The sequence below is a fragment of the Nestor notabilis genome, unplaced genomic scaffold, assembly GCF_000696875.1.
Source record: "Nestor notabilis isolate BGI_N333 unplaced genomic scaffold, ASM69687v1 scaffold3171, whole genome shotgun sequence".
In the NCBI taxonomy this organism is placed as follows: domain Eukaryota; kingdom Metazoa; phylum Chordata; class Aves; order Psittaciformes; family Psittacidae; genus Nestor; species Nestor notabilis.
Window position 1 is genome coordinate 46671 of NW_009915066.1, and position 14350 is coordinate 61020.

General features: G+C 46.7%; 1 protein-coding gene across 1 annotated transcript in view; it reads right to left on the minus strand.

The window, feature by feature from the left end:
• The window catches only part of LOC104413044 (plexin-A4), a gene marked incomplete at both ends in the record, with an annotated part of 76882 nt that overhangs the window by 42099 nt on the left and 20433 nt on the right, over positions 1–14350 (minus strand). Inside the window, one exon of the mRNA XM_010023939.1 lies at positions 9089–9289. Coding sequence (XP_010022241.1) covers positions 9089–9289 — 201 coding nt within the window. The remainder of the gene's footprint in view (positions 1–9088; positions 9290–14350) is intronic.

The following is a 14350-nucleotide window of genomic DNA, read 5'->3' on the forward strand; positions in this document are numbered from 1 at the left end:
TGCCCTGGGCAGCCTGTTCCAATGCCTGAGCACCCTCTGGGCAAGGAATTGTTCCTCAGCTCCAGTCTAAACCTGCCCTGGCACAGCCTGAGGCTGTTTCCTCTTGTCCCGTCCCTTGTTCCTTGAGAGCAGAGACCAGCCCCCACCTCATTACATCCTCCTGTCAGGCAGTTGCAGAGAGCGATCAGGTCCCCCCTGAGCCTTGTCTTCTTCACACTAAACCCCCCAGGTCCCTAAGCCCTTCCTCATCGCACTTGTGCTCCAGGCCCTTTGCCAGCTCCGTTACCTCTCTCTGGACCCAGGGGTATGCTGCTACCTGCCCTCATGCCTAGTGCCATCACAGCACTAGTTGATCTGTGCATATGATGGGATTTATCTTGTAAATCTATCTTCTAGGTGTTGAGCACAGCTCTGAAGGGTATTAGGCCAACTCCTGGTTGCACCTCTGAAGTGTTCATTATGCACTGTGGGTCTACCATCCACATATACCTTTGCTGTGTACTCCATGGATGCTGAGAGTATATGTAAAGTTATCTACACTAGTGATCATAGAATCATACAATCACAGGATGGTTTGGGTTGGAAGGAACCTTAAAGCTCATCCAGTTCCAACCCCCTGCCATGGGCAGGGACACCTTCCACTAGACCAGATGCTCCATGCCCCATCCAACCTAGTCTTGAACGCTGCCAGGGATGGTGATACATTGAACACCTCCTGGTAGACAAGTGAGGTCTTAGAAAGCATATCATGGAAATACCTTTAAAAAGGGGGAAAAGGAGGTTCTATGTAATTATAGACCTGTCAGCCTAACTTTGCTTCCCAGCAAGAAAGTACATCAAATTATTAAACAATCAATTTATAAGCACCTGCGAGTTGATAAGGTGATAAAAATCAGCCAGCACAGATTTGTCAAGAACAAATTGTGTCAACCCAACCTAATTTCCTTTTTTGACAGGCTTAATGGCTTTGTGGACGAAAGGGAAGTAGCAGATGGGCTTTATCTTGATTTCAGTAGAGTATTTGCTACTGTCCTACAGGGGAGCCCCATAAACAAATTAGGGAAATATGATCGAAAGAAGCCACCACAAGGTATATACAAAAGATGCCAAAAATAAAGTCAAAGAACTCAGTGTCAGGCTGGGAGGGTGTTTTAAATGGAATATCGTCCTGGGTCTGATATTGGTCAGTATTTTCACTACTGACTTGGATGACAGTACAGATTCCATGAACAGCATTGTTCCAGAAGAGGGTGCAAGAACATCCAAAAGCAGGGTTAAGAATTCAAAACTAACTTGACAAATGGTAGAACCAGGCCAAAATCAACAAAGTGAAATTCAATATAGGCAAGCCCTGACTATTCTTTAGTGGGAGAAATCAATGTTAACGAAGATGAAATTGGAGTGATTGGCCAGTGCTGCAGGAAAGGGTCTGGAGACTACTGAGGATCACAAACAGATTGTGAATCAACAATGCCATATTGCTGCCAAAAAAACAAGCAAATCTCATTTGGGGATGTAGGAGAGTTTGTTACGTATGTAAGCCCCAGGAGGCAGTTTTTCTTCCCTTCTCAGAACCAGAAATACTTCAGCTGGAATAGGGGGTATCTGGTTTCCAGGAAATATGTATTAAGAAAGCCATAGAAATCTTCTGAGAGAGTTAAGCAGACTAAAACAAACACTTGTCAGGCACAGTCTAGGTACACAGACCTGGCCTTAACAAAGGAAATGGAAGCTGATCGCTGGAGGCCCTCTCTGCTCAGAGAGCTCCCTCACACATGGTGCTTAGTGTATTTTATAGGCTAACTTTTGAGTTACCATCAACCCGTTCACACAGGGTTCACCCAGCTGCCAGTCACGTCCCACAGCCCACCTCCACCAACAGCTTCCATCCAACACTTCACCAAAAGGCAGAAAGTCTCTTCATGGGAAAGGAGATCACAGAATCAGCCAGGCTGGAAAAGCCCTTTAAGCTCATCCAGCCCAACCATTCCCAGCCCTGCCAAGGCCACCACTAACCCCTGGCACTGAGGCCTCGGCTCCACGGGCTGGGAACACTTGCAGGGACGGTGACTCCAGCCCTGCCCTGGGCAGCCTGTTCCGATGCCTGAGCACCCTCTGGGCAAGGAATTGTTCCTCAGCTCCAGTCTAAACCTCCCCTGGCACAGCCTGAGATGGTTGCTTAAAGGACAGGATAGGAACAAGGCGAGAAAGGGAGAGACATTTCAGGTCTGCTGCTATTACTGACATATATATCCACATACAAATCCCTCTTGAGATCAGCCATCTCCCACTGTCCTGGGATCTATAGCAGGACAAACTCCCACTTTGAAAGAAAGAGATGTTTTCCCCACTACAAGGTTACATATAATTCAGTAAGCTGACTGGTTTGGTTGGATATATCTTAGACACCACTAAAGAGCTCCCCATCACTTAAAGTCTCAGCAAGGTTTTCCACAGAGATATCAAAGCACTAAGCCTTTAGAAGTAGGTTTTTCTGTATCCATTAATTGCCATATAACTGGGGAGTAAATCGTAGATGGTTATTTCTGTCCATTAAAGCAGAGTGAGTGTTAGTTACACGGTAATTTCTCTTTGGACAAGCGAAACGCAATTAACCACTAATCTGCAAAACCCTGTGAATACAATCTGGTTGTAGGGTATTTATGGGTATGAGCTTGGTGGTTACCATGGAAGTAAAGAGCAGCTGCAGGTTAGCAGAGCCCTTTGCAATAGGGCTGCACCCGCCAGTCTCATTCAGCATTAGCATCTCTATGACACTTCTTGGTGACACTGCCAGCAAGATGCAAGATGATGCAGAGCCACTTGGACTCAAAACACTGGCTTTTCACAGCTTTACAGAGCTGGGGGCAAGGGTGAAAAGACAGGAGTAGGAAGGAGAGAGCCTGAAAAGTAGGGAATAATTAATCTTCTGTTATTCAGGAGCTTTGGAAACTTGAGCTTTGCACAGCACTTTGCAAATGCTGGTTGGGAATGGAAAGAGAACATGTACAGAACCACTGGTCACCCTTAAGTAAGAAGCTGAGTCTGTAGGTGCCTGAAAAACTGCTGCTTTCTGCCTCAGCAGAGCCTCATGTGTGTGTACTGGGATTTAGCTGTTAGCAGAGCCTAGACAAGGCTGCCAAGGGACAGGCAGCTGGAGTCCCCCAGAGCCTTTCATCCCACTGAGGATCCAAGAGCCAGCAGCATAAGCCCAGCTGGGATTTCAGATCTTATCTGTCTGTGGCACCAGGGGCAAACACATATTAGACTTGTTAACTCAGCAGACTTGATCCAGAACTGGAAAGGGTTGAGTGGGAATAAACAACGGGATCCCAATGGACGAGCTCCAGGGATGAAGCCAGCTGGGGCTGGAATGAGGATGCTCACACTGCCATGCCCAGCCTCAGACATCTCATGGGCTGCACAGCAGCGAAACGGAGCAATTTGCAAAGCAACAGCGAGTAAATGCTCCATCCTTTTCAGACCACAGGAGCTGCTAACTCATTGTGACCCCCGTTCAAAGCCCACTGAACTCAATAGGAGGCTTTGAAAAGGATTCACTCAGCTGTAACAATAAGGAGGAAATATGTTTCAGGGAAGAAAAAAGGGATGGCGTATCGATCTCCAGGACAGCAGAGCTTCCCGGATACTCCTGCTAAGAGCCTTCCTACCATTAGGACTTGTCTGTCTACCTCGCCTTGCACAACTTCCTCCAGCATAGGCAGAACTTCTCATAAGAGGTAAATCTGACCCCTAAATCTGCCAAATCTCTATTCCTGCTATGCAAGTCAAATCAAAGCAGAAAATTACAGGCAATTTAGAGGCCCAAACTGAGAGAGAAAGGTTGCCTTTCCAGACAGGCAGGCTGGCTCTTATCAGGAAATGCCAAAAAGCTGCTAGAAGGAGCTGTTGTAATTCACAGGAACAATGTTTTGAACTCCTAAGTCCCAGTTCTTTGTCTCCTGCGACTCAGGCTGAGCCCATCACCTCATTTTGCCATGTCGTTAGTGGTTCTTTTGTGCACCCATTTACTACAGGCACCCTGCCTTAGAGCAGCTCAGCTTCAGGACCTCAGAGCCATGCAGATTGTGCAGATCCACAGCCATCACATCCACACCTCTCACTGCATCCTGCTGGGACGCTGTATCACTGGGTAAAGCCCTTTGGTAGTTTGGATTGGGCAGACTTGGGACAATAAATGAAAAGCAGTTACATGATGTTTCCCTTTTGTACCTCAAGCATGTCCAAAACAGGGAAACCTCTGCAGACAAACAGCATTTTAGCAGTGTTTTAGTGTGAAGTCTGTTTTCCTTACACCACTTTAGTGAATAAAGCTTGAGCTTGGAGATTGATTCCCATATCTCTGCCACCAGCTCCTTGTGTGGGCCTGTGCTAATCATTTAATCCCTTTTTGCATCAATTTCCCAGCCATAAACTGTAGGTAAAAAACTTCTTGCCCACAGTTGTTCCATCTTCTTGAGTTTTTGCTTCTCAGAGCTGGGACAGAATTTAATGTCTGGGCATCATCCAGGACAATAGAGCCTATATCACGCTTGGGATTTCTCTGTGACATTTTAATGTAGCTAAATAATAATAATAATAACTATTATTATTATTCTAATGACGATGCATCATAATAGTTGAGAAGTGGATGCACAACTCACAACCCTATGTTTGTCTCCCTTTGGCCACCCATAAGGATGTTTTGCCATGATCTCTGTAAATAGCTCCTCATTTTTCCCAGCTCTGTTTTTAGTTGGGTTGTTTTTTAGCACTCCCTCTACTGTGTGAGCCACACCACAGAGTCAAATGTCACCGAGATCTTTTGCTCAAGTGCAATGATATGACAGATATAACATATTTGCTTTTCCTATCCTGAAGTTACACAGCACTTTAAGCTGTAACATCTTGGGTCTCACGACACGCAGACCTGTGAAGGCAATGAGAAGAAGACCAGAGGCAAATTATCAACAGGGGTTTTGCTGCTAGAAATCAGTGCGTGCTGCTTGTGTGGGCCAAGGCCAGGCAATGGGCAGGCTCATACCAAGCCAGAATGTGGGCTTAGTCATTGAAGCAGGTAATAGTAGTGATCATGGCATGGTCAGGTGGGTCAATTGTCCCTGCCCATGGCAGAGGTGTTGGAACTAGATGATCTTAAGGTCCTTTCCAACCTTAACTATTCTATGATTCTATCTCTCACCCTTCTTCCTCTTCCTCATGTCAAAGGCAGCTAATACGGGGCTGATTGCACATGCTGGGGCTCCCAGTGTTTCCCACTGTGGAGATTGCTTTCTACCCTAATAGATCTAGCAATTTCAGCCCCTCCTGCTGATGTTTTTACTTACTTATTTATATGCCTCCTTAGCTCCCCTCCTTTTCATTTCCTCTCATCACTCTGTGTCCAGGCTGTCGGCAGAGCTATCATAAGTGCAATAAGGACTGGCAGGTAATGTCTCTCTGAGTGATAATTGCATGCCTTGGGTGGTGTGATAGAGGACAAAGCCCAGAGACTCTCAAACCACTTGACAGGAACAATAATTGTCCTGAAGCGTGCTGCCCTGTGGTGACTTATTACTGTTATCAGAGGAAATATCTCCAGGAAAGACAGGGGGAGAGATAAAGCTGGCTGAGCACCTAGCGCTGGGTAGTACACCACTGACACACCATCAGATAGGCTGGTCCCACCTGGGTGTCCTTATAGCATCTTTTAACTGAAGTCGGAGCCACTTAAAAAAGCATCTGCTTAAGATGGTTCTGATCCTTGGTGTAAATCTTCAGGGACCAGGCAGCAGAAAGCAAGAGTTGAGGCTTTTCCCTGATTCTGTCGTGTGTGAAAGCAGGAAAACCCCTGCATTTTGCAGAAGTTGAGCCGAATTTGAGCATGCCAGTGCCTAGTGTATGAAGAGAGGGGGGATATCTTGGGGCTTCTGAAGGAAAACAAGCCAAGAATGAGTGCTTAGTCTAGCATGCAGCACCGACAGAAAGATCTGCTGGCAGGATAGCATCCCTTCAGGGACACACCATCACAACACATCCTCCCACCCTCCTTTGGACCTTCTCCAAGCCTGCAATGCAGGTGCTACATTCAGTGCCTCATCCAGCAACTCTGCTGAGTAAAAAGCTCTGTTGAAAGGGGCTGATTCAATTTACAAACAAGCTCATAGGGCTGTTTCTAAAGGCAGGTGACCCTCAGAGCAGAGGCTCATTGTATCACAGTGGCTCCGGTCTGAACACTAATTCTGGCAGGGAAGGAAATAATCATGATGGAGACATATCTACAGCACTCCTTCCCTATTGTCTGTGTCCTCTGCCACCTGCTCAAACAGAGCCAGGGCTTCTCTGTTCCCTTTTTGTATGCGTGTGAATGTGTCTTTCTTTTGTCTGGCTCTCCCTTCCACATCTCTTTCTCTCAGTGTCTGTAAATTCAGAGCAACAATGAAATAACATTTCTCAGGGAAGAAAGGAAAAGAGCTCAAATCAGAGTTAAAATGCCTTCGAAAGAAAAGGGAAGAAAAGAGAAGGGAAAAGAATGGGAGGTGGAGAGAGGGAGAGAGGCAGAATACTGAAAAGAGTTGATTTGATCCAAAATAAGCATCTCTCCCTGGAGAAGAAAGAGGTCCACTTCAGCTACCACCAAACATGGGACAGGCATTCTATGGACACCACACAGCAACAAGGTCATGGAGTGCTTCACCATTAACCTCACACTCAGCCCTGCCACGCTGTGTAGCTCAGGAGTAGCCTTGAGTGTCCTGGCTTGGGAACATAAACATTAAGGTGAAAATGGTGCTGCTGGAGCACTCAGACATCCCACAGGCAAATGCACGTGGGGATTCATGGAAGCCCATTTCTCTGTTCCTAGGCACTAGCAGCCTCTTGGAGCATTGGGGTAGTATGGGAATAGTAATCATTACCTCTCAAAACCAGGCTGTATTATCAGATATCACAAACTCAGATGCTGAAAGGAGCCCTTCAGGACTACTGACCTGTCAGTCCCCTACTTAAAATCATCCTGAGCTAGTTTATGATGATGTCTCCGTGTGCCAGAAAACTCATGTCTCTAAAGGGTGGCTGCTCTTTTCCTTGCAAAGACTCTTTGGACAGACACGTAGTCTCTACCCACATCCATATAATACCCATTTAGCCACAATCTTTCACCACTGTAAAAGTAAATCCTAATTTGTTTTAAAGTGTAATGCCTTCTTAACTTCTCCAGCCATCCATTCCTACGAAACATCAAACCTGGATGCTCACAGGCCGCTAACCAGTAATGAAAATCAGGGGGACAAAGAAATAAATGCAGAAATGTGGCTGGGAAGCTGCTTGTTTGCAACAGATCATAAAGTGTGTGAAGTGCCTGTAATCCTCAGCACGCTGCTTAATGCAGCAGAATATGTTGTGACGGATTTTAACAGGCGCTGCCCAGCATGGAGTGGAAGAGCTGCAGTGAAGTGTCTAAAGCCTGTAATTAGCTCTTTGACTAATAAATCATCTCGTAGTAGCAGCAATAGAATGAATCAAATGTACATCTTGGAGACATGAATCTCGTGGAGAGACCACTCTTGCATGTATGCACAACTCATGGTAGATAGAGCGCCTCCTCTATGAAGACAGGCTGAGAACATCGGGGCTGGAGAAGAGAAGCTGCGTGGAGACCTCAGAGCAGCTTCCAGTGTGTGAAGGGGGCCTATAAGGATGCTGGAGAGGGGCCTTCATCAGGGACTGGAGTGATAGGACAAGGGGTGATGGGTTCAAACTGAAACCAGGGAAGTTCAGGTTGGAGATAAGGAAGAAGTTCTTCACAGTGAGGGTGCTGAGGCTCTGGCACAGGGTGCCCAGAGAAGCTGTGGCTGGCCCCTCCCCGGCCGTGTTCCAGGCCAGAGGGGCTTGGAGCAACCTGCTCTAGTGGAATGTCCCCCTGCCTCTGGCAGGGATTGGAACTGGAGGAGCTTTAGGGTCCCTTCAACACAAACCAGTCTGTGATTTTATGCCAGTGTTTGCCCCCAACACTGTCATTGCTGCAGTGACACCACCCTTGTGACTCCTCGAGGAGGGTTACTGATTCTGCACTGCTGATGGGGGGGCAGAGGAGGGCAGAGGCAAAGAGACTAACAAAAGGTCATGTGGTGAATCGGTGACAGGAGGAAAGATTGACTTAAGCCTTCAGCATTTCACCCTTCTTTTGACCCATTACATGCTGGCCACAGTCAGACTGTTTATATAGGGGTTTATATGTCCCGTCACCAAAACCCCACAGAATAACTTCACCTCTCAGTGTTGATGCAAATACCTGTCCCTTCAGAAACCCTCCTGAATGCACACAAGGATGTGGCACTCTGAGGATATGGGCAGGTTAAGCTGATAATAATCATAGAATTGTAGAATGATTCTATCACAGGCCTATAATGCCTAAGGGTCATCACAGAATCACTAGGGTTGGAAGGGACCTCTGGAGATCAGCCAGTCCAACCCCCTGCCAAGGCAGAGCCACCCAGAGCAGGTTACACAGGAACGCGTCCATGGTGGGGTTTGAATGTCTCCAGAGACGGAGACTCCACAACCCCCCTGGGTAGCCTGTTCTAATGCTCCAATGCTCTAATGTATAGAAGTTCTTCCTCATGTTGAAGTGAAACCTGTGTTGTAGTTTATGGCCATTGCTCTTTGTTCTGTCACTGGGCACCACTGAAAAGAGCCTGGCACCATCCTCCTGGCACCACCTTTGAGGTATTGATCTGCATTGATGAGATCCCTTCTCAGTCTGCTCTTCTCTGGACTAAAAAGGCCCAGCTCCTGTAATCTCTCCTCATAAGAGAGATGCTCCAGACCCCTGAGCATCTTTCTTGTACTGCCAAATGCTGGGATCTAAGGGCAGAATCAACTACTGTGTGGTAACGCCAGCCAGCCTAAAGAGCAAAAAGGACAGTTTGCAAGCTACCAACCAGCCTTTCCTTGACTGTGGCTGGAATTGTGCACACAATAACATAAAAAGGGCTGCAACACAACCCCAGGTGCCATTGGGACAATGCTGCAGGCACTCCTAATCCTCCTTAGCCTCTACATTTCTCCCAGGCACACAGTGCTTGCTCACCGAGGTGTTCTGGCATTGCACGCTGGAGCTGTTGAACCTCAAGGCGGGCACCCTCTGCTCATTTCCCTGGATGTTCAAGATGCACTCGTAGCCCCTCTGGCCCGACTGTGGTTGAGGAAGGTTCTTGGCCTTCAATGTGATCGGCTTGATCACTTCCACCGGCACCAGGATCTTCTCTGCCTGAAGCAGCTGTGGACAGTCCTAGGGAGAGAGAAGACAACGCACCAAGTCAGCACATGGGTTTTCCAGCCCCAGGCGGAGTCCTCTGATGCTTCTCAACCTTCTCACTTCACGCTTCACTTCAACCCATTACAAAGCCTTTGCATCTCCCTGGGCCTCAGCCTATTACAAGGGTATTCAAAGAGCATTACAGGAAGGCTGAGATAAACAGGTAAGGAAGGATTTCTTTTACAGACCATCCTTTCCTATCTCCCTTGTTTGACCTACAGACTTTCAGCCTTCAGGACCCAAGGAAGCTACCTCTGGTGCTTTTTAATACTGTTCCATTAATCAGGTAGTGGGAAAGCAATCACGTTCCCTCCAGGAACTTAGCCCAGTTGCAATATCATGACATGAGAAGTGAATAAAGCACAAATCTGAGCGTAATTCCTTGCTTGGAGGCACAGTTCCAGCAAGACAGAGGCTGGGCTGTTAAAAAGAGAGTTTGTTTTGGCTTAGAAGGGGACAGAGTATTTATTACAGATGGATCCAGCTCCCAGGAAACAACTGTTACACAGCATGTAGATATCCCATGGAAAGGCTTGCCATCATATCACTAAAGGAGCAATGCTGAGTGTGTGTTGCTAATCCAGTGCCTCACAGGGTGAGGTTCTGAGTACCCAAAGTTGCAATGCAGAAGGCTGTATTCAAAGTGTCATTAATTTGCACAGAGTAGCAGTGCACTGCTTCTTCACAGCACAATCAGACAACTGTGAGCTGTCAAATACATGTATTCCAGGAGGCCATCAACTCTTTAGGAAATGACTGCAGCATTTGCCTGGCTAATCCAAGGTGGTTTGATATAAAATGGGATCCTTTAAAAACCCCACTGCGACAAGCTACAAAAGCATGCTATAAGCACAGACCATGCCATCTTGCTCTCTTGTGAGTGTCTGTTGGATGGCTATCCAACATCTACATGCTAAAAGGAAGCCTGTCCCCTCTTTTTCTTCTCTGTACTGTATTGGGCATGCTGTCTGCTATCCATAGAGCACATGCTATCATGATGGTGCAGCCACCCTGCCCAGTCCACAGAACAACACCATTTCGCACTGTCCTTCCCAGTGTTAAAGCTGGGTCCAGAGACAGGGAACTTACATAAACAGATGCAAGCTTAATCTGCAGGTGTGGGTAAGGGACAGCAGGAGAAAAATGACTGATCCAAAGCTGGAAAGTAGGAAAAGGGACTGAAAGGTTCAAAAGTGGAATTTATGGCTTATGAGAGCCCGGGAGCGTGTTAGAGCAGATGGTGGAAGCATCTTACTGAAGCAAATAGCTTAGGAAGATAAAGAAATGGATTAGACGTGTAACATCTGCAGTTACGCCAACCAGGAATAGAATTACAAGAGCCATCAATCGTCACACTGCGGGTGTGAGCTGATCCATGGCCAGGGGCAGGAAGAAAATCCAGTAACCAAGCAGCACAGAGCTGCAGTGAAGTCCAGAAGCCTTCCCCAGTCTCCCAGTTGGATGGTGTAAGGATTGGAAGTAGCAAGCCCATGTGGTACTGCAATGCAGTGATGAGCTTCACTGCTGTGATTCTCTGCAGTCTTGGGCATCCTGGTGCTGAGCAGCACTTCAACAAGCAGTAACATGGGAAGAGGCTCCAGATAGTTGAGCGGTGGATGTTGCTCTACGCCTCATCATGCACAAGACACAGTGTGAAAAGAGACTATATTGGACCCCCAAGAGTGCTTAAGGAGCTACACCCTGTTCCAACTCTCCCTGTTTTTGCTGTTTTCTTGTCCTGTCACAAACTGTCCCCAGAGAATTACTAATGCTGAAATACAATGGTTAAAGTCTCACAGAAGTGTTTGTCTTGACAAAAGGGCAAAGCTTGACACTCTAGAAACCCTTTCTATCCTTGGATTCTATGGTCGTACCCTACGAAGGCACACCAGTGTTAGGATTAGATGGGGGGTTAAGTAGCTACTCAGCATGAGAAAGTGAGGCCTAATCTAACCCTGGGTGACTTAGACATGTAAAAATACAAAGGGCAGGGAAAGGAGGTGATATAGGCTATGTTAAAACACGGGTGAGAGTTTCCAGTTCTGATAACACCAGCAGATACCATGTATAAATACCATTTGGGACTGCATGGCTTCAACACCACCGTGACCCTTCCCCTTCAGCTGCCCGACACATCCTGGGGTCTCTCAATCAGCTCCCCCTCTTTCTCTTGGCATAAGAAAAGACCTTGGCAACATCACCTCATTTTTCTTTCTTCCCAGCTATAGGAGTTGAGAGAGAAATGCATTGGCACAGGGAATCAATGGGACAGGAGGATGGGAAAACCCTATCTGCTGCTGAGCAGACATTTCCCAAGAGTGGGCATTTTGCTTGATGCCTGTCACATCGAAAAGCCTCTGAACGGGGCTGGAGGATGGGGTTTGGAGATAGTTCACTATGTTACCTGCAGGCCAATCCCTGCTCTTCAGCCTGGTCTTTCTTGTCTAGCTTTATCCTGTCTCCCTCCACCACTGGTGCTGTAACCTTTCCGATAACACTTGTTTCAAGTTCATTAACAAGCAGTGATTGCGGCAGCCCCAAAACAGGATTCGTTTGCATATAAAAAGCTTTGCAGTGCTGTGAGGAAGTTCATTATAGATAATTGAAGAGGCAAGCGCCATAAAGAGGAAATCCTCCCAATGTGGCTTTATCTGATTGACCTAATGTTCTTTCTAATTGAAACAGGGAGGGGAAAAGGCAATTTCATTGGGTGATGTACTGCATAAAACCTCCGAGCTCGGACTAGGCTCTGGGTTTAAATTCAGATGTGATACTCTTTTTGCAACCTGTGTCAAGCTTTGGGTGCCTGGTCAGGTTTGTATTTAGAGGGCAAAATATCAGCCTGCTCAGAGGAGACCTTGGAGGGGATCCAAGCAGAAGGATGCTTAAAAAAAGAGTTATCCTGGGCATTTTCCAGCAGAGGCAGTTTCTCTTCACCCTTTCTCTGCAATGGACATCACCTAGGTTGGAAAAGCACAGTTTTCACATGATGTAGGGGATATAAAAACATCCACTGCCAACAACTGTACCAAGGAAGGGCACAATTCCATCCCTTTTGTCTTTGGTATATAATAAATGAAGCCTTTCCCTGACTCTAAGGGGAGCTGGTTCAGATTCCAGAGGAACTAAAATCCAGTTTAATCTGTACCAGGGCAACGCATTTGAAAGCGGACTCTTCGTGATTCATTTTGTGCATGTAGCTTCATTCTATTCCTTAAATGCTTTCAAATCAGTCTCTTACAATAACATCCTCCACCCTTGCCAATTACTTGTATCAGCAGTGATTCACACCTCAAATCACTAAACTTTGCCAGTTGTCAAGTAAGTGAAAACACTGCATGAAATGGACTGTACTCATTGGGTCGATGTTAGTTTCATTTTCTTTATTTATAACTCCTCATAGAACGCCTGCAAATGTGTTTTGCTGTAGGTTGCTGAAATAATGAAGTCTTAGAAATATGAGAAGCCTTTCCCTCCTTTTCTCTCACATATGTGTTATGGCTCTCGTCATAGCTATACCTGAGTGAGTTCCCAGTGAAAGCCACCAGGAGAATTCTTCTGAAGAGGACGATGAAACCTCTCTGAGGCTATGTCTTCTTAGCCCTGAACTAATTAGTTTGGTTCCTTTATGGTGCTTCATACACATACAACTATGATTTTGTGGAGATTTTTTTCCACTGACCAGATACTCGGAGTTGTCATCCTCTCCTGGGGATGAAGCATGTAAGAATCTTTTACAATGTTGTAATTTTGCATGGGTTTTCTTCTAATCTTATTTTTTACAGTTTCACTCTCTGTTACTGTTTATGGCCAGAATTATGAGCCCAAGTCTCATGAAAGTGTTTTCTGTTTTCCAAAAGAAAATGAGCCTGGTCTACTCTGAATGGTAGGCATCTTACATGGGAACAGTTAAAACATCCATGAATCGTACACTCATAGAATGGTTTGGGTTGTAAAGGACCTTAAAGCTCATCCACTTCCAAACCCTGCCACGGGCAGGGACACCTTCCACTAGAGCAGGTTGACCCAAGTCCCTGTGTCCAACCTGGCCTTGAACACTGCCAGGGATGGCGCAGCCACAGCTTCTCTGGGCACCCTGTGCCTCAGCACCCTCACAAGGAAGAGCTTCTGCCCAAGAGCTCATCTCAATCTCCCCTCTGGCAGGTTAAAGCCATTCCTCTTGTCCTGTCCCTACAGGCCCTTGTCCAAAGCCCCTCTCCAGGTTTCTTGTAGACCCCCTTTTAGGTACTGGAGCTGGTCTAAGTTTTCACTCTCTACAGAAAAATAGCACCCCCCAAAAAACTTAATCCCTGTGTCCAACCTGGCCTTGAACGCTGCCAGGGATGGGGCAGCCACAGCTTCTCTGGGCACCCTGTGCCAGCGCCTCAGCACCCTCACAGGGAAGAGCTTCTGCCTCAGAGCTCATCTCAATCTCCCCTCCGGCAGGTTAAAGCCATTCCCCTTGTCCTGTCCCTACAGGCCCTTGTCCAAAGCCCCTCTCCAGGTTTCTTGTAGACCCCCTTTTAGGTACTGGAGCTGGTCTAAGTTTTAATACAATGACTCACCCACCTATCAACAATCTCCCTTATGTTCATGTTCCAGCTCACTTGTCATCCCCTGTGCATCTCTTGTCATCCCAAGCATTCAGGTGAGGAATCTTTCTTACTTTTCCCTCATACTGCTCTCTCATGATCCCTGGTAACAATGGCTGGATCTCCACTCTCTACAGAAGGAAACTATGGCTCACCTACTGCTGACTGCATTGCAGGCATCTTTGGCAAGATAAACTCAACTCTTGGCAATGGATATTCACCATTCCTTTCCCAGAAGAGTAGGAGTCATCTCCATTCAGGATCACCACCAACTCCAGGACTACTTATCTCAAAGCATACAATTCCCCTTTTCTCCTGCCATCAAAATCCAAGTCCATTTCTTCATCTTCAACCTCAAGGGTTTTTAGGACTTTTCTTCAATACCCCTCATTCATCAACCATCTTTGTGCCTTATCCAATCCATCTTGCCTGGAAGGAACAT